The sequence below is a fragment of the Rissa tridactyla genome, chromosome 1, assembly GCF_028500815.1.
Source record: "Rissa tridactyla isolate bRisTri1 chromosome 1, bRisTri1.patW.cur.20221130, whole genome shotgun sequence".
NCBI lineage: Eukaryota > Metazoa > Chordata > Aves > Charadriiformes > Laridae > Rissa > Rissa tridactyla.
In genome coordinates, this window is record NC_071466.1 from 148,613,814 (window position 1) to 148,636,671 (window position 22,858).

General features: G+C 38.5%; 1 protein-coding gene across 3 annotated transcripts in view; it reads right to left on the reverse strand.

Annotated features, from left to right (window-relative positions):
• The window catches only part of PIK3C2G (phosphatidylinositol-4-phosphate 3-kinase catalytic subunit type 2 gamma), a 287,677-nt gene that overhangs the window by 157,601 nt on the left and 107,218 nt on the right, over window positions 1-22,858 (reverse strand). For all 3 annotated transcript variants that reach the window (XM_054225048.1, XM_054225029.1, XM_054225038.1), the window contains exons 7-10: window positions 21,392-21,462; window positions 14,320-14,383; window positions 9,295-9,417; window positions 2,990-3,023 (exon numbers count right to left, since the gene is read on the reverse strand). In XM_054225048.1, coding sequence (XP_054081023.1) covers window positions 2,990-3,023; window positions 9,295-9,417; window positions 14,320-14,383; window positions 21,392-21,462 — 292 coding nt within the window. The remainder of the gene's footprint in view (window positions 1-2,989; window positions 3,024-9,294; window positions 9,418-14,319; window positions 14,384-21,391; window positions 21,463-22,858) is intronic.

Here is a 22,858-nt window from a genome sequence, read left to right on the forward strand (position 1 = left end):
GAATAATCTCATTCATTATTTTCTGGGAACACTTGATGCTGCAGAAAGGCGCTAATGTCTAGAAATGCCTAGCGTTCCTCACATTTAGGAAGAAATGAAAAAATAATTTGAGTACTAAAACATTAATATAATCTTCTAAGGACTTCATACAGAGGAAAAAGAACATGATCCAGACTTAGGCATAACGTAAGTACTGCTCTGTTCGCAGCAATGGAATACTTCGGTCTACAGAGATAACACTGTTAATAGAGCCAGTTATTGCAACACTAAATCAAGACTGGATATTTTGAATATAGTCTTTGACTTGCTTAGTCCATGGTGAATTACTAATATTAAACCACTGATAATCTTTTATTAAAGAGAAAGATTAAAGCGGTTTCTAAACAGATTATTAAGTAAGGTTTTAATTTCAATAGTAGCCTTTATCTTTTTCTCTTTTGTGGTAGAGCGAAGCTATAATGAAGAAAACCAAAACTCTTATGATACTTAGGGTAATAACTATCACTTAGGAGAGGAAAACGAAATTATCAGTTGGAGTAACTGCTGCTCTTGCTGTTCAAATTCGATCCTGCTTTCTTCAAGATAAACATGAATACATGTAAGAGACAGAAAAAAACATTACAAATGGGAAATGCAGTCTGTTTCCCCCTCGGCTGTCAATGGTGACTTCATTTGTAATTGTGCTGCTAGAGAAAGCAAAGCACACAGTCTTTAGCTTCCTGGAGATCTGGAAAAAATTTACCAGCACTGAGCTAAGGTGGTGATTTTACTTTTGGGTCACAGACTTGCAAATTTTTGCATGCCTACAACTCTAGCCAGGTAGCATAATGAGGCAAAAAGAGGGCGGGAAGCAAATGAGGTGGAAAAGGAAACACAAAGGTGATTTCAGCAGGAATGCACATCTCACCACCTAGCTGGTTTTTACTTCTAGCTTCAGCAGGTGACAATATCATCTGGGTTCCTCTCAGGCTCAGGGTCCCTAGGCCAACAGATGGGAGGCCCCATGGCATTATCATGAAGGTGAGCACTGAGAAGACAGGAACTAAGGAAAGCTCATGATCCCCAAAAGAGAAGATGTGTAGAATGGCTTTGTCCACTTCTTGGGGATCAGGCCTACGTTCCAACAGATCGGTTTTGGTCATTGCTCTCACACTTTGGTTTTTATCAGACATGCCCTTAACACCAGCTTTGATACAATAGCTAGACTTTTCTGTTAGCGCTCATTAGCCTAATGTTAATTATTTTGCTGGCTTTTAGAAGTTTATTTAATAGGTGCAGATATAAGACATGCAGTATGTTTTAACGTATATGAAATGTGTATCACTGCATGTAAGAGGTCAATTTGAATTTTGGTTACCTTGGACAACTTTGAACGTAGGCTGCTCCACAGAATGACTAATGGCCTGGCAAGTTCTGACTTGCAATCGGTAAGTTGCAGTTTCTAATATTACACTACCAAAAGGATTCTGCAACTGTTATGAAATTAGGGCGTGCTGAGAACAAACAGAGAAGCATCACTCTTCACAGTTGAAGGTTTCCTGGCATAAATAAATAGGTAAGAGAAGTAGAGAGTAAAAAAAATCTGATTCCTTTACTGTTATTCAATAAATCAGATTTTCCTTGAGGAAGCTGCTGATTCAATGAAGTCCAAATTTGGAAATATCTTTAAATAAAGGAATGTTTTAAATCCTTTCCAGACAGGTTTTCTGAACAGCGTGCAGAGGAAGACATTTCTAAGTTAGATGTTGATTAGTAACTATTCATTCTTTTCATCATCAAGAATTAGTTGCTGTTAAGTGTTAAAAAACCAAAAAAGATGGGATAAATTACTATATCCAAGGGAGAAGAATCCTACAAACCGCATTTACCTTCTCCTCCCTTCTGCACCTGCATGTTCTCCCCCCTGATCCCCTGGCCCTCCAGCTGCTTAGCTTTTCCTGGCAGCTTACAAATATAATTCCCGTTTCTTTGTTTGCTGTTCACGAAGTTGAATAATGGTGAAACAACAAGCCTGGCATTTGGAGGCCTGCACTTGCACCACCTCTGTGTTTGAAAGGCTGCTGCAGTCTTTGTGGTCGGTTCACCTTTTTACCTCTCTGAGCACACTGCAATTGAGAAAAGCAGACAGAGGAAAAAAGAAAGAGGGGAAAAAAAAAGCATCTTGGAGGCCACTTTTTTTCTCAAACAAAATGGAGAGAGATCACTGTTCCACAGCCCAGCCCAGCCCACCCCAACATTCAGACGGAAGGCCCTCTGAAAGCATCCGTGTAGCACCCCCCAGCTGCATGTCGCAGGCCAGCCACAGAGGGGTACAGCAGGACCCGTGGCCCCATGCAGCTGTCCCCCTCCGGGTATCCGGCACAGGGACACATGACAGGACTCCTGCACATGCCTCAGTCCGCAAGGTGCCCCGCAGTAATGCTAATAGTACTGGGCATTAGCAAATGAGTCTAAGCTAACGGAGGAATTAAATAAGGCAAGGTCTTTGATTTTGTCCATTACTATTAATTAACCTACTCTTCTTATGACATTATGTAAATTTAAGATAACACACTATTTACATAACAAAAGACAACAAAGAACTAAAGCTTAAGGAGGGAGAAATGAAAGTTATCAGAGCCAAGTAGAAAAGCCATACAAAAAATATTTTTTTAGGCTTTCATGAAGTTCCTTATTTTCCCTTTTCTCCACAGAAAAAGTTGGGGTTTAGGACAACTGCCATGATCACCACTAACTGTAATCAATTCTTTCACTCTGCTATTCATTTTCCATATTTAAATCTCCGGATTAGTTTTGGGAAATGCTATGATTTATTTATGTTTTTAGATCACTTAAATTTTAGCTTGTCATAATTACCTTATAATATGACCAAATATGTAAACATCTGCACTATGCCAACCATAACAGTTCATTAATACAAACAAATAGCAAGACATGTGTTTTCTAATGATACATCTTGAATTAATGTATTTTTAAAATAACACTTTACCTTTGTCTGGTGTGTCCACACTTTGAAGTGAATTCTATAAAGACAAAACCAGAGGGAAAAAGTAATCAGTTAGTTCAGAAAAGACCAGATAGCAGTTATAATGGTTTTAGGAGTAGTACTCATGGGAAATAAGGTGAGAAAGGGGAAGGATGTGTCCTAAAGTTATGATGACAGAAGACATGACTGGGATTCAGAATAAACAGGACCTGCTTCCCAGCTCTTCCATCTGCTTCCTCTACCATCTCAGACATCGTATCATCTCAGACTCAGGACCCGATTTCTGACGTTATTTAGGCATGTCAAGGTACAAAGAAGTCCTTATCAACATTTGAGGTGCACACACGTTTTCAGCCTCTGCATTGGTATAACAGAGAGAAGAATACCCTTTCCATCCCTCTGCATGCCTTATCTATTGATGTGTGAATCCCACAACCACGCTGAGCAAGCAGAACCTTAGCTTCCCTTCAAAGCTGAGGAACACCAAGTCTCCACTCAAGTAGCCTACATTTCACATATGTTTCTGTGGCAAATCAGCAAAAATAGCTGTACTCTTCAAAGGCCTCTGAGCAGGCAGCTAACCAGAGATGGCCAACAGGAAATATTAGGTGCAGGGATTTAGGAGGTGTTTACACCCTTGGTGCCTAAACACAGCTCTTGATCCCTACCATTACTTCAGAATCTGGATTCCCACCTCTCATATCCCACTGCTGTCAGCAGGAGCTGCTGGCTGCTTATGACTGCTGAAAGATCAGGCCAGTTACTTAGACTGAACAGACCAGCCTAATTACAATTTTTTTTTCTTGGCTGTTCTGTTTGGGGTTTTTTTGTTTGTTTTTTTTTGTTTTTTTTAAAAGATGCTCCATTAAATCCCCAAGTACAATAACTGCCATCAATTAGACCTTGATCCAGCCTTCTCAGACACTGGATGAAATTAAATATTGCTACACTGCCTGTGCCTCCCCATCTGCACATGAAAAACTGCCGTTGGGGCAGGTAGCTGGGCACATCTCCCAGCAGGACAGGCAGCACCCGCAGCCCCGGGGCTGCAGGTGGGACCCGGCCACAGCTCAAAGGCAAGTGTGGGTGACCAGCTTTCCCTGCCAGCTGCACGGTCTGGCCTGGCCTGGCCTGGCTCTGACATCAGACTCGCATGTACCAGGGTGACAGAAATAAATTACTGAGATGCAAATCTTGACCAGACAGTTAATGTCTGTGTTTCAGTATTGCCCGTGGCTTGCACTGTTTGAACCCTGAAAGGTTTACTGTCCTTTATAGTCATTAAACCCTTTCCAGCCGGTTGGGAATGCTTCGTGTTAGTACATAGGTATTCAGCAAGATGCAGAAGAGACATAAGAATTACAACGCTGGATGTACATTCTCCCTCTGGTACCCAGCTTGGGGCTGCCAGCATTTGTCTGGTAAATATGAAGAGAAGTCAAATGCTTACTTGAGGGGAGGAAAGCAACCTCCAGGCTGAGAAATATGTTTTCACAATCTTTATAATGCAGCGAGACAAATGGGAACAGAGACCTTTGTTCAATTCTCTCAAATTTTGGAAAGTAAACAACCTTTTGGAACAGCGCTTATAATTTCAACATAGTGTAGCCCATTTAATATATAGTGGATTAGTGCTCGTTCTGGCAGGATTTGATCTCCTAGGACTTTTGTGAGCTGCTGTAAAAAAAGGAAGGAAAAAAAACCCCACCAAAACGAAAAAAGAGATGAAAAACATTAATTGTGCAGCAGGCCCAGAGTTTCCCCTGAACAGATTTTAAAATCCCAGGGTTAGGTTGGTTAGAGACTGAATGAATCACATTTATAAAGAGACGCAATCAGTTAAGAAGAAACTGTCACCGGTGCCAGTTGCTTTCATAATCTCTTAACCACAGTACAGAAATGCATAGTACTGGCAGTGAGGAACTAATAAGTACAGTTTAATTAAACACAGAAGATTGGAAATAACTTTGTTTCCTTTTTTTTGTGTGTGTGCATAAATCCAGAATTAAATAGAAGCACATTGAGGTTTTTTTCTAAAGTATGCAAGCACACATGTACAGATACGTATACACAAACATATACTGGCACCCTATGTATTTTACGTTGGAAGGAGTAAGCAGTAGATTCCCTGAGGCATTATGTGCACATGAAGCTTGCCAAATGGATGCATTAAAAGGTATTTCACACAAACCCACACCATACATTACACTAAAGCATCAGGAAACCATGGTGAAAAAGCAATTAGAACTTTTTTTTCTGGCATTTCTCCCTTACCCGATGTGTAACGCTGCAGCACTTGAGATGTAACAGGTAGCCTCAAAAATTTCACTTTACTTGTGGTGCAAGTTACCTGCTTGTCTGTAAAAAGCCTCTCTTCTACCTAACAAAAAGTCTTGGGGCTACTATGCTGATGAATGTAATAGAAACAATTGGAGCTGACTGACAAGATATGCTAATACTGCAGTATTTAATAATTTTGTCAGTACCCAGAATTCACATAAAATGTCCCTACACTTCAGTCTCAGTTTAACTCAAAAAAGGTTTGTAGGAGTTTGTACTCCATCAAACATCCAACTGCTGAGTACTAATTTTGGCTACGTATGTTGATAGAGACAGGAGAGATGGTCCATTGTCTTCGTATAAATATTGATAAATACAGATAAAATCTGATTTATTATATTTATAGTCTTTACATGAGGTAGTTGCATATAATGTGCAATCTGTATTTTCATAAAATGGAACAGTGTTCGAGTTACAGAACGTGCAGAAATATATATTACTGCTTTGTGACATTTATAGTTCAGTTGCTGCTGAGAAAGATGAAGCTCTTCATAAAAATGAAACCTGAACTTTTTCTAGATTGCTGAAGTCTAATCGACTGTCCTAGCACTTATTTCTCAAAGGAGTAAAAAGCAAGAAGCAGCAACAGTGTTTGCTGGTGCAGGAACAGTTTGGCTTTTTTTTTTTTTTTTTTTAATCCATTTGTTTGAAAGTCAGTTGTTAGTCTGGTCTGCTTCACCAAGGAGAGTAAGGGGGAGAGGGGTGTCAGTCAAGGTCATAGGCAGCCTTTACAGGAAGGCTTCAAGGGACAGACAACTAGTTCAGCTAACCAAGCCTGAAAGGGAATGTTAAGGGAACAAAACTTCAACAACTTAAAAACTTTAAACAATGAGTAACAATCTAGTCAGTATTCTCCAAGAGAAATGTGGAGGCAAGCAGCTTCTTATGTGAATATTAAGACAGAAAAATATTTTAAGGCTAGCGATAAAATATTCTATCAGGACAGAATCTTTTTAACATTCAGAAGAGAGTATTCAGGAACAGTATCATTTTGCTCATTACAGATGAGCAAACACCATCATTATCATCATGATCACCACCACTTATTTTCAGCCTCTGGAGATTACAGCCAGTACCAGCACTCTACTGTGCTGGAGACTGTACATATAGATAAGGAGAGGCATTCCTTGCCCTGAGGAGCTTATAATTTAAATAGGTAAAACAGAAAAAGGAAAGTGTATTACTCCCTCTGTGCAAGGAAGTACATGGAAGTTGGTTCAGCGGAACCTGTATATATTGGAGACTGTCTATACAGTGGAGCTGGAAATTGGACACTGCTGGGAACGAGCAATGGCAAGCTATTAACACTTGGAGCAGGGCTTTTTTGTTTGTTTGTTTTGGGTTTTTTGTTTGCTTGTTTGCTTTTACAACAGGATAGGATCAGCTCATAATGCAATTATTTGCCTAGTAACAATCACTCCATCTCTAAAATAAAAACTATTTGCATGACAGTGACTCAGAAGAGAAGCAGAAGAAAACACGAACATCAACAGAAACCTTAGACTTGAAAAAGATGACCTGTACTCTCTGTTTTTTACCCCATTATCTTATTCTTCATGGCATGACATGTGGTGTTTTCTGATTGCTCAGGACAGGCCACACTAATAGGAACTGATCTGGCTCTTTGACTACTATTTCTATCTCTTTGCTGGAATTCAGAGAGGATGGGGCTGAAAACGCACTCAGGGATACTCAGTAAATATAAGCCAGTCATAGAAGGCGGTTTACACATTGGGTTCACAGAGCTGACCTTGAACACTCAAAGGGAAAATACACTAAAGTTCTTTTTACTCCAAAAGAAATCTATTAACAAATTAGTCTTAATACATTTCTTCTGCTCTGATTCCATCCTAAAGGAGAACATGTTCTGTTACTGTCTTCTCTGTCTTTTTACTGGACCAAGCTCTTTATCTATCTCTTAAGAAAGCTTCTGGATTGACAAAACACTTTTCTCGAGGGTAAGATCCTGCTGCCTCTCAGGACAACCTGGGGTTTAACTGAAAAGCAGATCATGTGAATCCCTTGTTATTTCTTTTATCCCTTTCTTTACTGTATTTGCCCTCTAATATACAGGAAAACCTTTTCTTAAATGGAGATATTCTTATTTCCATTTAAATCAACAACATGCCAGACAAAATGTGTGCTGTCACAGACCCATTTATGCTGGAATTTACCCAGAACAGTGACTTCTAATAATTGATGCTGAAGTGGACATGAAAATATTTAGGATGCTATAAAAACAAGATTTACAGTGAGTCACGACCGAGAAGGGAAGCAAGAGGGGGCACTTAAGTGAATCATCTGGTCGTCTCTGAGCAACAACAAAAATACCTTTCAGCTTGGTCCTTAAAAATACTTGCCAACCTTCAGAAAGACAGCACTCACATAACTAATTCCAGAAGGTCGCAGCTGGTTCTGCCCAAGGCCATGCAGCAATGTCTGCTCTGTGATCTCTAGTGTCCTCTGTTACAGAAACATGGTGCAGGGATTTACTTAAAACCCAGACCTGCAAAGAGCTACATTGATGTTCTAGAGTTTATTTGCTTGGGTCCTGTATTTTACCTAAGTTGGAGGCTGTTCCCTCCAACCCCCCACACCATCTAAGAGGAATAAACAGAGGCTACGAATGCAGAGAGTTAAGAAAAGAGGTTTTCTGAGCATCATTAGAGCCTCTTCAACTAATATACTTTCTGCTCTCTGGTGAAACTTTTCACCTCTCAGGAAGATGTGTGCCCTTGTAAGATGATAAGCATTTGAGGTTTTGAAGCTGTCAAGAGTAAGTGTATATGGATGACAATATATAATTAATTTGCTATATATCACTCCTGTGACACAAGAACTGTTATACAAAGAATTACGCTAGGTTTCCCCAGTCTTATGTTTGGGACCTCAAACTGCGTATCAGGCATAATTAAATAAATTCCACTTATGTAGCTAGACATGTTTCTAATTAACACTCAGTGGTTAACTCAGTTAACACTAGTTATCCCATTGTTTACTTTCCTGTCCTAGACATTCTTACATATATCACAAGGCATCAGCTTAAAAAAACAACAAAGAGAAAGAATAAGAGTTTTGTAAGCAGTTAATCGTCTGAGAACGCAAGCCTCTTGCCCAGCTTGGCATGTTTTTCTACACAATATTTGCTGTGAGAAAGAATGACAAGACAGAGACCATACAAGAAAAGAAAAAAATGCCTTACTAACTTACTAAATTTTTTAAGAAAGTGTGAAGAGGGAATTTCATTAACGTGGGAAAGAATTAGCATGTTTTAAGGTTACACCAGACTAAATCCAAGTGATTAACGGCTTGATTTTAAAATTTGCTGAGCACCTGTATTTCCAAGATGCTGACTTCAAAAGAATTTTTGGGTGCTCAGAACTTCTGTAGATCAGGTCACAGTGACTTGTCCAAGGTCATATCAAAACAGCTGATGACAAAGCTGAGAACAGATACTGCCCTCCAAAGTCCCAGTTCACAGAAACCCACTTCATTGTTTTAAGAGTGAGCATTCTAGCTAAAATTGGGACTATATGATGCTGGTGGTTCTCTGCATAAATAGCAGAGACATTTCTATCTGAAAAACTCATAATTTAAGTGACATTTACAGAAAGAATGATTTTTTTATTTTTATCAACCTATGTTAAATATATGAAAATCGAATACTTTGAAATTGCATGATTTGGTACATATGTGATGTGGCAAAGCAGAGATTTGTACACTTGGTGGGAATAAGAAAGAACAACCAGAGGAGCACATCAGTTAAACACAGGACAAGTCCTCTGTTGCTCCTCTGTCACACATTGTCAACAATCTTTTCTTTTTTTGTAGTACCTCTATCTAATGCTTGTCAGAGGGAAAATACGTAGTAAGACAGTAGAATGGCCTTGATCAATCAGAAAATTAGTGATACCCATTCAAGCTCCAGTTTTGAAGAGAAAAACAGAACATCAACTTGTGTCTTTTACCTGTGCTTCCACCAATGGCACTGCACGGAGTTTCTTGACTGCATCAGTAATGTCTTTGGTTTCCACAAAACAGAGGACGCTGCAGATTGTTTTAGCTACTTCAATCACGTTATCAACTTTATGCTGTTGATAACAAAGAAGGGAAAAAAAAAAGCAAACAGTAGACACATACCATTTATCAGAAACACGTTACCATAAACATCATGCCAATGAGTATGTAGAAAATCATATCTGCTCATGCAAAATTCAAACACACTGTGCATTAGTCTGGCCACGTTGAAATTGCTAGTGAACAATAGTTTCCTAAGGATAGCATAATTTTTGTTGAAGCCCAGTTATCTTCCACAAAGTGTGCCTTGTTGAAACTGTGACAAATTTGGTATCTAAGACTGATTTTGAGGCAAAACATTGGTTTGTCTGAACTTCATGAGTGTAGAAGCACTGTAAAGAAACTTCTGAGGAAACACGAACCCAAAGGATTCACCTCAACTTTGAGGTTTGTATGATACTGTGAATTTATCCCCACTATTGTCTTCTCTCCATCTCTGTGAGAGCTGGCAGACAGCCATGTTCCTCCTAAAAATAGTGAGCATGTGGGAGGCTGCATAATCTGAGACCTGTGTACTTCTGCAACTAGCTTTTCTGCAAAATATACATATAGTTCAAACTATTAAATCTTATGGATAATAAATTTAGATCTTTAAATATTACAATATGAAAAAAATCTCTACATGAATAATCTCAGAAATACTTTGGGGAATTCAAGAAAAAGTAATTTGGATCCCGAAGGAAGGAAAATATCAAGCACTCTATGTTCAGGAAAATTAATAAATGAATAAAACTTCATGGGTTTCCTGCATAGTTATATCACTTCGTTGAACCTTAAAATACATTCTCTGAACAAGTAGAAGCTCTCCTATAAATATTCTCCGTGTTTCTGTACTGATAAATGTTCCTTTTAGTGCGCTACAGCATGTCTATGTACTGATAAAACCGTTTCTCTAACTCATCCATTTCATGCCTGAAAAAGAAAAATTGTACGAAGATGAACTTTCTATTTTTAAGCTTAAGGTCTATATCCAGACTGCACTGAGAAGGTTACCACCTGTCATTAATACAAATAAACGTAAAAATATATTGAGGTTACTAATTCCACATTGCCTGCCTTGAGTAGAGCTAAAGCAGGTATGAATTACATAAAATATCCTCAAATATTTGGTTGTCAGAATTCTTTTAAATATAAATTGTTGGGTTTTTTTTTTTAGTAATTAAAGACAACAACAGCTTTTCATACTAGAGGTTCTGGGGAGAAAAAGGCTATGGCTGACTGTGATCTCTTGAGAACTTTAGACTTTGGTCTCAAGTTGATTCACCCTCCTGCCAATTTACAAGGGGTGCATTTCCTTTCTTTCGTATTTCTTACCTACCACTTAGATTTTTAAATTGTACTCTTGCAGGATTTACTCTCTATGCACATGTACATTGCCAGCAGAAGGAGAAAACTGTAAAAATGCCATGGCTTTGTTACCATATGTAACACTGACAAAACCAAAGCACTATACATGCCAGTTTACTGTGCAGTTGTTGAAGAAATGCATATATATATACACACACACATATATACGTACATATAAGTTTTTTAATTACTATATATAGTTTGTAATTAAAAATTAAATATAATTATAATTTAGCATTTAATTTATATACATTTTAATTTAGCATTTTTCTTCTTCACAAATGGATATGGATTATTAGAACAAGGGATATTATGTCTATAAAGACACATTCATGCAGGGCAATTTCTGAGCAGTACACGAGCAATAGACATACACAAGAGTAATCCTTGAGTAGAGAAACAGCTGTACTGGTGGACAGAAAAAAAACCCAACAAACCCAAACTCAGCAGTTTATATTTTTTTGTACATACGTATATATCATGTATATGCTGTTCCACAAAGAGAGTTGGGTACTTGAGGAATATAGCCATTTCTGTATAATATACTATTCTGTTTAGAGATAAATTAACAAAGTACTTAGTATTTTCTGGAAGCTACTATACCATAGACTTTGTTTATATGGTTGCTAATTCTAAGAAGCATACTGCAGATCAAGGAGAGGAAGCATATAAAAAAATTATGTAACACTGTATACTACAAATGATTGCTTCTTTCACACTATTTCTTTTTGGGATATTATAATGCAAAGAGTTTTCCTTTTCCATATGTAGACATATGACATTGATTTTTATCCTAAAGAAAGGAAGACAGAGATTCATTTCTTACTGAAGTTTTACATTTTCTGAAAATTCAAAAGAATTATAGTCAACCTCTTCTATATGTGTTTTTTCCCCTCTACATATTTAAATACCAGCAGAACCTTTGAAGGATATTTTGGTGTTTAAATTATTTATATGATTAAAAAAAGGCTAGTTCATTCTAGAAGTTCTACACTCTGTATTAAAAATTTACAAAGTTTTCTCTCTAATAGTACTTTCTGAAGAGATTTAAAAATGAAGTGCACGTCAAGTGTTTATCAGGGCAACCAAAATGGCTAGGCATCTGACCACACACACTTTCTGGGAACATTCTTTACATTTCAACCCCAACAGCACCAATCCCAACACCACCTTGTGCCAAATATCCTAAACTTTTTTTTTCTTCCCCCCATTTTATAGAGGCATTATCCATCATAAAATGACTTTTCCATTTATTGACCATTATTAATAATAATGTTAGGGGGCTTGTCACAAAAGTCAGAAGTATTGGTATCTCCGAGGCTTTTTAACAGACATACTTGAACAAGTAAATTTGGAAGTAGGTAGATAAATGTGAAAAATAAGTATTGCTTTTTTTTTTTTTTAATGTAAGAATCTCAAGATCTGTTTGATTAAATCTGCATGCTTAAGAAAGTTCCAGCTGAGTACAGAACTTAAGCAGGTATGTGTGTACTTAATTTAGTATACGTGAGGAACTCCTAGTGGCTTAAAGTTCAGAGTGTGTTGAGGGTGGCCTGTGGTGAATCAGAAGAAGAGTAACAACCCTCCCAGTGCTGTGAGTGCTGGCTTTGAAAATCAACATAATTATTCCTGTGTAACCTAGGGATAGGGGGCAGTTATAGAGATCCCAATTTTAAACCTTCTTAAAGAAATCTTCATCAGATGTTAGAGAAAATCAGTAAACAAGGATTCAAAGAACAAATATAGCGTTCTCATTTTTTGCTTTCTTTGCTATATATTTATGACTATAAACTTATTACATTATAGCTCCATAATTTTTCAAGCCACTTATTAAAGCAAAGCAGTAACACTAGTTTTAATTATTATAGGTTTGAAAAAGCTCTGTACACTCGGATGCCTTTGAATGAAAACATCTGCATGGTGATCCGACCTACGTCATTAACTTGCAATTCTGTTCTTTTAAGTAATTCATATGAACTTTATTGAGTGTCCCTGTGTAGACAAGACCTTGTTAAAAAAAAAAAAACTATGGAGAAATTTAGCTCTAGAGTAACACATGCATATTTGTTGCATAGCATGAATATTTGAAAAATGTCCTGTCTTCCCTTTATAAAAAGTTAATGATCTCGAGCAATTGCTTACTCAAGGTAAAAATCTTTAGCAAAAACAAATTTAAGAGCGCTTGATTATAGGTCTGAGGAATATCTACAGAGTGTCAGTTGCAGAGGACGGATTGTAATGTCTCATTAATGTTAAGATTATAGCTTTGAATTTGGAATCTTCTTACTCTAGGCCCTAAAATTTCAGGTGAATGTGAGTAACTACACTGATGGGTCTACTTCAGTAAAGAAATACATCTGCACACGTTGAGTTCAGGGACCTCAGTTTTCCAAATGGTCATGACTGCATCACTTTTTCTATACTAAATAGTTCCCTTTGAGAAGTTGCTTACATGGGAAAGTTCAGTGAATACCTGCACAGTATCAAACCCAGGGCTTTACTTTGTAGCTAGGCACAGTTCAACAGCTTTTAAATTTCTATGCATTTTGCAAAAGAAAAGTGTCAAAGATTTATGCAAAAAGTGTAGAATGCTTTTATCTACATATATTTATTTACATGTGTATTGATATATATTTATGTATTTGGGTACACATCTGTATGTATATGTGCATTTTTATATACATGTGTGTGTATACATGTACACACTTTTATGTATGTGTATGTTTTCTGACTACTCAAAATAGAAATAACCATGGAACAAGGATATCCAGAAAGATTAAAATCTGGACTTGAACACAGGTGACAGATTTCTGAAACAAACTAAGAATTTTAGGTTTCAACATATATTTCAAAGAAATCCATACTTCAGCATAATGAGTGATAACTCCAGAAGGGATGCACTGGAATATCTCCATGCTACATCAGTATTCTTTAATTTTACTATTTTCCTTCATTTTCTTTCCAGTTCCGAACTCTAGAAAGTCAATTAGCATGACACCTGAAACTCAGACCAAATAGCCATTTGGTTTCTTCCAGGCTATCACCTAAATACGCATTTGTCCTTTAGACATTTGTCCTTAAAACACTAGCTAGCAGAGAAGATTCACTAAGAGATTTTTCCTTCAAGCATGTAACATTCACTTGGCAGCTCACAATACTTTAAGTACTTGTGAGTTTTGCTGCCTAAACCTAATCTGCAAACTATCGCGTGCTTGAATATATATCCTAAATATGCAAACATTTGGTTCGTGGGTTTGCAAATTCTGCAGATACATATAGTGTATTACACCTCTACTAATTCCAAATATTATACTGCCAGCCCAAACCATCCTGTTTTTATTTACAGTTCCTTGACACTCAGAAATAGTCACCTTTGATATTTTAAATTCGTAGCACTTTGTTCCTAATCTCAAGCCAAGTTTTATTAAGAGAATTAATATTCTCTCAAAGTCAGGTTGAACAGACTTAATTAAAAGTCTTCCTTAATTGCATTTGAGACAGATCAGTAATTAGATATCTTTCACTTAGAACTTAATGCTTTTCTGGTATAACAAACTGAGAACAAATACCTCATTTTGCAACAGATATTCCACTTGACCTCTGTATTTCATAATAACTGAAACAAGGTTCTGTCTGGAAATCAGAAAAAAGAAAACAACATCAAGTTAATAACAATTGGATAAAAAGAACAGGTTTGGGTGTGGGTTTTTTTTCACATTGGGAATAGTTTAATTGATGGTGATTCAACGTTGGTATAAAGTAAGGAAAAGTGTTTATGTAGCCATCATGTAATTGAGCCTAGATCTCCATGGTCTTTTGGTAGTCATTTGCCACAAAACCATAGATGTAAAAATCTTCTACTTATACCTGGAGGATAAACGTTTCCCAAGTGAAAGAACTCCAGTAAGTGATTTGCTATTTTAGTGTCTATTGAACTCCAAATCCCGTTTATTTTACTCTTTAAGGTTAAGCAAGTGCTTAAATACTACCTTGAAGAAGGATGGACTGAAGTACATGCTACAATGCCTTCTTTCTCAATCACTTCACAGAATAAAGCTGCAGAGAATCAGGCAAAACATCTGCAAAAGCTCTACGTTTCAGAAGTCCGTACTAAGTCACAAGTATAAAGCTGTATATTATAAAAAGGGACATCATTGCTACATAATTCATTCAACTTTATTTGCTTACAGTTCTCAAGTTTACACACTCAAACTGTTTCAGCAACTACCTTTTCCATAGTATTACCTAAGCTATGAATTTGTTTTACTTCTATAGATAGAGGTACACCACCCTGTAGTCCCATGCCTTTGTCATGCTACAGAATTTACCACAAAGTTTGTACAGGCAGATTGCTGTGCCTTAGCAAAGCTTCACTAAATTAACTAGGATTATGAACAGGAGCACGCACCTCTCTAACTGAATTCCGGGACCGATGCTTCAGCTGTAAACCTCACCTTTTTAGAACCACAGGCTCCAAGTCCTATCCCGAACAGATAACCACAATTAGAGTCTTGCTTTTAAGAAGCATTTGTGTAATTTTCTGTGTTTCAATGACAGTCAAATTCTAGCTGTCATTTATTTGTCACTGAAACAGGTGCCTATAAGACCATGGCTAAGGCTGTTACACACAGGAATACACCTTCCACCTTCCTTTTCCTTTGACAGCCTCCTCTGTTGGGTCAAATCTTCAGGAAAAGGTAGGGATACCTTAATTCCCACTTTCACACCCTGCCTAGACTACTGTTTGCGAAAACAGGCACATTATTGCCTTGATGGTCCTCAGTGGTAGTTAGGGCTTGCATGTGCTTTTATGAAAAAGTGGAAATTTTAATTTATATTCTTTCTTCAGTGTTTATTTGCTTTACTCTATCACTTTGTCCTTGACTTTTTATTTTTCCTCTTCTATTTCCCAATGACCCTTTGTATTAGGGTTCTCTCTCTTCAGAGGGCTTAGAAGGAATTTCCCTGCCATTGCAGTCTGGTAAATGAAAGTCACAGAAGTATTTTGATTGCTTCAGAGCAAATAGGCTATTGTTTACAGGGAAATTGTGTGTGTTCTCATGTATCTTAGTTGGGCTAACTGAGCAATCGGAGATTAGACTCGCAACTATGGTCCAAAGGACAGGTTTCACGGTATGTGGTTAGACTCTCATTATATATACTGTATGGCAAGAGAAGGAGAGAAAGTCATTGCACTAAAATCATCGTACAGAATAGAGAAATGTTAGGTGGCCTTCCCTGTGCTAATACCGGAGTGCATTTCCCTGTAGATGCCTACTATTCACCTCCTCCCACAGATGGTTTTGCCTTTACAGCTTTTTATTTCCAATCTGCACTAGCCTTATCTAGCCAGGCAGTTTGTGTGTTGAGTAGCTGTCTGGCAATCCCTCCTGTAATCCTGTTAAATCATAGCTAATACAAGTTGTCGCTCTGCTTTGACCAAGTCTCTAGGCATAACATCTTTTTCATAGTATTACCCAGCTCAAAAGTAGTTCTGGACATACGAGCTGCCTTGTTGCCTTGATGTATACAGGTAAGAATGTTTATTAGCATGCTTGGCCTAAATGCAGGTTGCAGAATAATTTCATAAGTTATAATACTAGTTCAAAAAATTAGCATATTTTCCATCAGTTTATTCTACCCTGGAGAATTTTCTGTATAAAGTAGCCATAATTTTACATAATTAATAGGAAACAAATCCAGCAACTTTTAAGTGATCAAGATACCTATAACTAATGCTTTTATGAATCTTTGGCTGCTAGATAACTAATAATACCCATATGTTATCACACAGACATACTTTATACTTGCACATCTTTGATAACTGTGTATAAATATGGCAGTGCTAACCAACACATGAACATTCAGCGTTTCTTTGACAATAAGGAAATTTTCAGAGCTTTTAGCAAGGCAATAATTTTGAAAAGAAAGTAAAAAAGAAAAGTACAAACAACTTGACAGTAAGTCTTAGATCCCAGCTGGTCTATATAGGAGGAAGACAACAAGTATACAGCATATACTTGCAGCGTTAATTTTTCAGTTTTCTAGCAGCAGCACCTACTGTGGAGCTAGGTTTCCTTTCCAAAACGGTGTTTATCACCATGCTGCCTAACTAAGCTGTGCCTAACTGCATGGATCTGACTAGCCATCGTGTTATAGTTACTGGCACCTCAGTGACAGAGATTATGGGCCAATGTACTGCAGATCTTCTGATGCACTCATTGATTTACATTGTGTTTGGTTCTCAAGCTATAAAAATCAGTGCATGGAGCAATGTAGGAGCTGCTGGTTTTATTTTTTCACGTTTGCCTGTGAGAGTAAATCTGATTATTACAGAGGTGAGGTTCCGGTTCATTCTTTCTACTTGATCTCAAGCCAGTTCAAACAGTTCTTTTTCCTTCCCTGCTGGATTTAAGCAGACTTAGCACCTCAATCAATATGTTCTCTAAACCACAAATGTTTGCGTGCTACAAATCTAACTGCAGTGTATGCAGACAACCCTAAGCATTATTTTATTTAGCTAATATAAATACAGCTATGAAGACACAGCAATATGGAAAAGTAATCTGCTGGCCTTCCTAGGTGCCAGGCAGATTTGCATAGCCAGCGTTGAGCCCATTCTACTGCATCTCCATTCCACTGCATTCATCTGCCCCTTCCCTGTTACAGCCCTAGCTAGATATATAACTAAGCAATTATAATGTTGCAAAGATACATCCCAGTGCAGAAAAAGCACAAAGATGTCATTGCATGTTATGTTAGAAACAGCTCCTATGACTAGATATGATATTGTTGACTGGCCTACTCACAAAAAAATACTAGGGCGGTGCTGCTTACAAGAACAGGGGCTTTTCTTCACTGTATGGCTCCCCTTATAATTTTTGTGGTACTTCAAATGTAAGTGCCTTCTCAACATAACTGTGCCAGTGCTTTCAGGTCAAACTAGATGCCTCTAATGGGGAAAAAGAAGATGTGAACACTGCTAAAGAAGTTTGCTCAAGGGAGTGATTTTTTTGATCCCTAAATTAATGAGTGCATAAAGGCTTGTGCTCACAATACTTGAAGCAGCCTCAGCTAGACAGAACCAGCTGAGCACCCTGCATAGCACCAAGTGAGAGCCTACTCCAGGCCCCCTACAACTCTAAAGTGCTACTACGACATGTAGGGTTTTTTTACTCATTAAAAAAGAGGGGCTTCAATTTCAAAATGCCCAACATAACATGGCGGTATTTCCATACCATAACATGGGAAGTATGTAACGCACGTCCTGGAGCAAACCTTAAGTGCAATGCTGGAAGACTGGATATGTGCAAGGAGTCTAGTGTGGTGCTGTCTCATGGACATGGCCTCCAGGGAGCAGACCCGGCAATGAACTAGGAAGTGGGTGAGGTTAGAGAATACTTAAACTGGACTTACATAAGTCCACAGGCCCTGACAGGATGCACCCACGAATGCTGAGGGAGCTGGCTGATGTCATTGTGAGGCCATTCTTGATAATCTTTGAACAAACATGATGATTGGAAGAGGTGCCTGCACTCCCATCTTCAAGAACAGCAAGAAGAAGGATCCATAGAACTACAGCCTCACCTTGAACCCTAGGAAGTTTGATGGAACAACTAATCCTGAGAACCATTTTCAGGCACATAAACTACAAGAAGGTGAGAGAGAGTAGTCAGAATGGATTCACCAAGGGAAAGTTGTGCTTGACCAACATGATAACCTTCCATGATGGAATCATAGGTTTTTGACACTCTCACCCACAACAACCTCATACAGAAGCTAATAAACTACGGTCTGAATAAGCAGACAGTGAGGTGGATTGAAAACTCGCTGAATGGCTGGGACCAGAGGGTGATGATCAGTGGCACAAAGTCTAGTTGGAAGATGGTAACTGGTGGTGTACCTCAGGAATCAGCCCTGAGTCTAGTACTGTTCTACATCTTCCTTAATGAACTGAATGATTGGGCAGAGTATACTCTCAGCAAGTTTACTGATGACACAAAACTGGGAAGAGTGGCTGATACACCAAAGGGTCATACTGCCATCCAGAGGGACATTGACATGCTGGGGAAATGGGCTGACGGGAACCTCACAAAGTTCAGCAAAAGGAAGTGCAAAGTCATGTACCTGGGGAAGAATAAACCCATGCACCAGTACATGCTGGGGGCTGACTGTCTGGAAAGTTGCTTTGCAGAAAAGGATGTGGCAATCTTCATGGACAGGAAGCTTAACATGAACCAGCAATGTGTCCTTGCAGCAAAAAAGGCTAAAGGTGTCTTAAGGTATCCTGGGCTACATTAGGAGGAATATTACCAGCAAGTTGAGGGAGGTGATCCTTCCCCTCTTACTCGGCACTGGTGAGGCCACACCTGGAGTGCTGTGTCCAGTTCCAGGCTCCTTGGTAGAAGAGAGTCATGGATGTACTGGAGAGAGTTCAACAAAGGGCCACTAAGACAATGAAGGGACTGGAGCATCTCTCCTATAGGGAAAGCCTGAGAGCTGGGACTATATAGTCTAGAGAAGAGATAGCTCAGGGGGGATCTTCTTGATGTATATAAACATCTGAAGGGAGGGTGCAAAGATGATGGAGCCAGGCTATCTTCAGCGGTGACACGTGACAGGACAAGAGGCAATGGGCACAAACTGAAACACAGGAGGTACCGAGGGTAACTGAGCACTGGCACAAGTTGCCCAGAGTGGTTGTGGAATTTCCCTCCTTAATGTAGTCAGAAACTATCTGGACACAGTCCTGGCTAAGCCAGCCTGTGTCCAGACATTACTTAATTAGATCTTATACAAAGAAATACCTACTCTTGTCTGTTTTGAATCTGCTACTTTCACTTCATGTTCCCTTTATCCTGCATTGGAAGATACAGTAAATGATCCTTTTCTGCAGACATTCTCTGTGCTCCTCAATTTCATAGACTTGTCATCTATAAAATACCCATCTTCTATTATCTCTTCATCAGGATGAAGAATATGGTTACTCATTTGTTCCTCATATGGAAGGCATTTCATACCTCTGAGAATCCTTGCTGCCCTTCTCTTCACTTTTTCAAGTTCTATTACATCATATTTGAAATGAGAGAAGCAGAACTCTTGGCCATATTCAAGATAAACGTACACCCTACACTGATACTGTGGCTTAATACTGATTTTTGGTTTTTCATTTATCTCATAATAATTCCCAACATTTTTTATATCTTTTTTGCCGCTTCTGTGTGCCAAGCATTCAGAACTATTTATTATAACCCCAAGAACTCACTCCTGGTGGTAAAAGTCAACTGAGCGCCTATGATTTCATATATGAATTTAAGACCAGTTCCTGCCATCTACATTTATCTTCTCAAACTTCCATCTGCCACTTCATCACACACTCAACTCAGCATAGTAAAATCCTTCTGCACATCATCACAGGCAGCTCCTGTGCACATTATGGACAGCAAACTTTGTCACTTATCTATTACCCCTTTTTTCCCCTCATATAAGTTAGAAACGCAATTGAGAGGACAGGGTCTGACCACAGATCTTTCTGGGTCAACACTGCTGGAAAACGTTTTCTCCTACCTGTCAACAATCCATGGGACAAGCAGGAAATAGTGATCAAACACAATTCAAGCTTTTACTTTTTAAGTACTTAATGAACTTGTCGTTAAAGAATTTATTGCCTATGCTATCAGCTCTTCATTGCCCTACAGTATCAGAGGAAATTTTGTGGACCATAGTTGATTTGCAGCTCAACATCTTTTATCACATATCCCCTCTGAAGACTGTCTTTGTAATGGAAAAGGCCACACACTTTACATCACAAGAAATAAAACAGTCAATAACTAGTGTGTGTATAGACTATATGATTGGTTTGATCTCTTTATAGCAAGGACCAGAAAGGAAATCTGGGCCATGCTCCTAGGAAACCAGATGGGTCCTCAGTAAGCACCAGATATTCACCTTGAACAAGTCACCACCTCTCTGTTTTCCTCCATCTGCTAAATGACAGGTGTGGCATTTACCGTTCTTGGCAAAGTACTTTATAACACATTGATGAAAAACATTACAAAAAAGTGTTAACAGCTTCTTTATCTAAGTGCATGAAACAGAACATAGTGAAAGCTGAATGAGGAATCTATCTCATTTAGTGTTTGTCCATGGTAGGTTAGCTTTCAAGTCAAATGCGTTTTGAGTGCCAAATTAAAAACTTGTTATAGCTAGCCTCTATTAAAAAAAAAAAACAACAAAACAAAAAACATCACTCAACTGTGAAAACACAGGCATAACGAAAAGCAAATCTATTATTTTTAGAGTGTTTACTCTTAAAAATTCTCTAAAAGCAACACACGTGAAAATTATGACTCCTTCAATCCTGGGAATTTTTGTGAAACGTGAAAGCTCTTATGAAACCTTCAATGACAAGAAAGGTGGAGAATGAGGAAAAAATACACAGATCTATAAATTACTATTGATTTTTGCTAAGCAACCGATAAGGTCTGAAAATGAGAATCTAAAACATTGAATGAATTTTCTTTCTCTTTGGTATCATTCCTTTGGGGACGGGAGTCTCAGAATTTTCCTTTGCGGATGGCAGTCTCACTATAAACATGAACAATTACAAACAGAAATACTGTTAAATACCAGTGTTCTTACTGAGTCAGTCTCCAGGCACAAGTGTCTTCTAACAGCTGATTCACACTGAACCGTCTTTGGTCATCCTCATGCTGTGGAAGAGAAGCATATAGTGAGATATAGTATTTTGATAAGAAGAATTTATGTTGGAGATATTTTCTTGGTATTTTCCAAAGTCAGCATGTTCTTTTAGGGCCTCTCCTTTCAGAGTGTTCAGGGTGTTTCAGTCTGAAATTTTATTTGGTGAATCTCCGTCATGTTACAGTGGGTTGTGCTATATATAAGAGGCCAAACCAGACTGTCACAGTAGTTCCTTCTAACTACATATAGATTAAGACTATAGCCAGGCCTCAGTAAACCCTGCCTCTGCTTTCTTGTTACAGACAGCAGAAGGCACCCTTTTGCAATGGCAATATACATTGCATATACATTACAGTCATAAAGTGGAAATTAGTTTGCATCCACAACCTCTCTGCTGCTTCCTCTTCTGAAAGAGCAGAACAGAGAACATCTGTACCATCCTTTGCAACCACTCTGAAGGGACTTCTCTCAGTGAAGAGTCACAGAGATGATCAAGGCACTAAAGCATGTTTTGTATGAAGAGAGGCTGAGCTAGGACTATTCAGTCTGGAGAAGGGAAAGCTCAGGGGGAATTTTATCAATGTGTACAAATATCTCATGGGAAATAATGAAGAGAAGGGAGTCAGGCTCTTTTCAGTAGTGGTCACTGACAGGACAAGAGGCAAAGGGCAGAAATTAAAACACATGGAACCCCACCTTAACACAAGAAAAGAAAAAATACCGTGAAGGTAGTCAAACACAGAAAAAGGTTGCCCTGAAAGGTTGTGGAGTAGGTTTGAATATCTAATGAGATATTCAAAACTTTACTGGACATGGTCCTGGGCAACCTGATCCAGCTGACCCTGCTTGAGCAGGAGGACTGGACTAAATGATCCCATGACGTCCCTTCCAGCCTAAACGATTCTGTGATTTTACTTTGACACATTCTGCTGACCAAACCTGTTCCCATTCAGATACAGTCCTTTGTCCAGCCCCATGGATTTGTTGCCTTTGATGCCTTAAATCCTCCCACCCCATGGAGGTAGCTCAGCCCATGCTAGGCATCTACTGCCAGCTTGCAAGCACCACCATGCCATGAAAATTCTGCCCTTATTCTGACTCCTGGTTGAGCCCATATCCCTATAACTCATAGGGAAAAGCTACTGAGAGGCTTGTGACAAGCATGACCCCAAATTCACTGGTCAAGGATTACAAAGAGAATGATACTTATGAACAGGTATAGCCCTGGGAGGGGTGTGGGGATGAGAGAGAAGAATTAAATAAGAAAACAGAAGCAGGAGAGCAGCTCAGCATATAGGCATCTAGTGGTGATTGAGCTTCTGTTTCCATAATGGCTGGGACAGCTGCCAGATGTTATTTTTCTTAGTATCTCTAGAAATGCAAATGATGCTGGGATGGACACAGCTT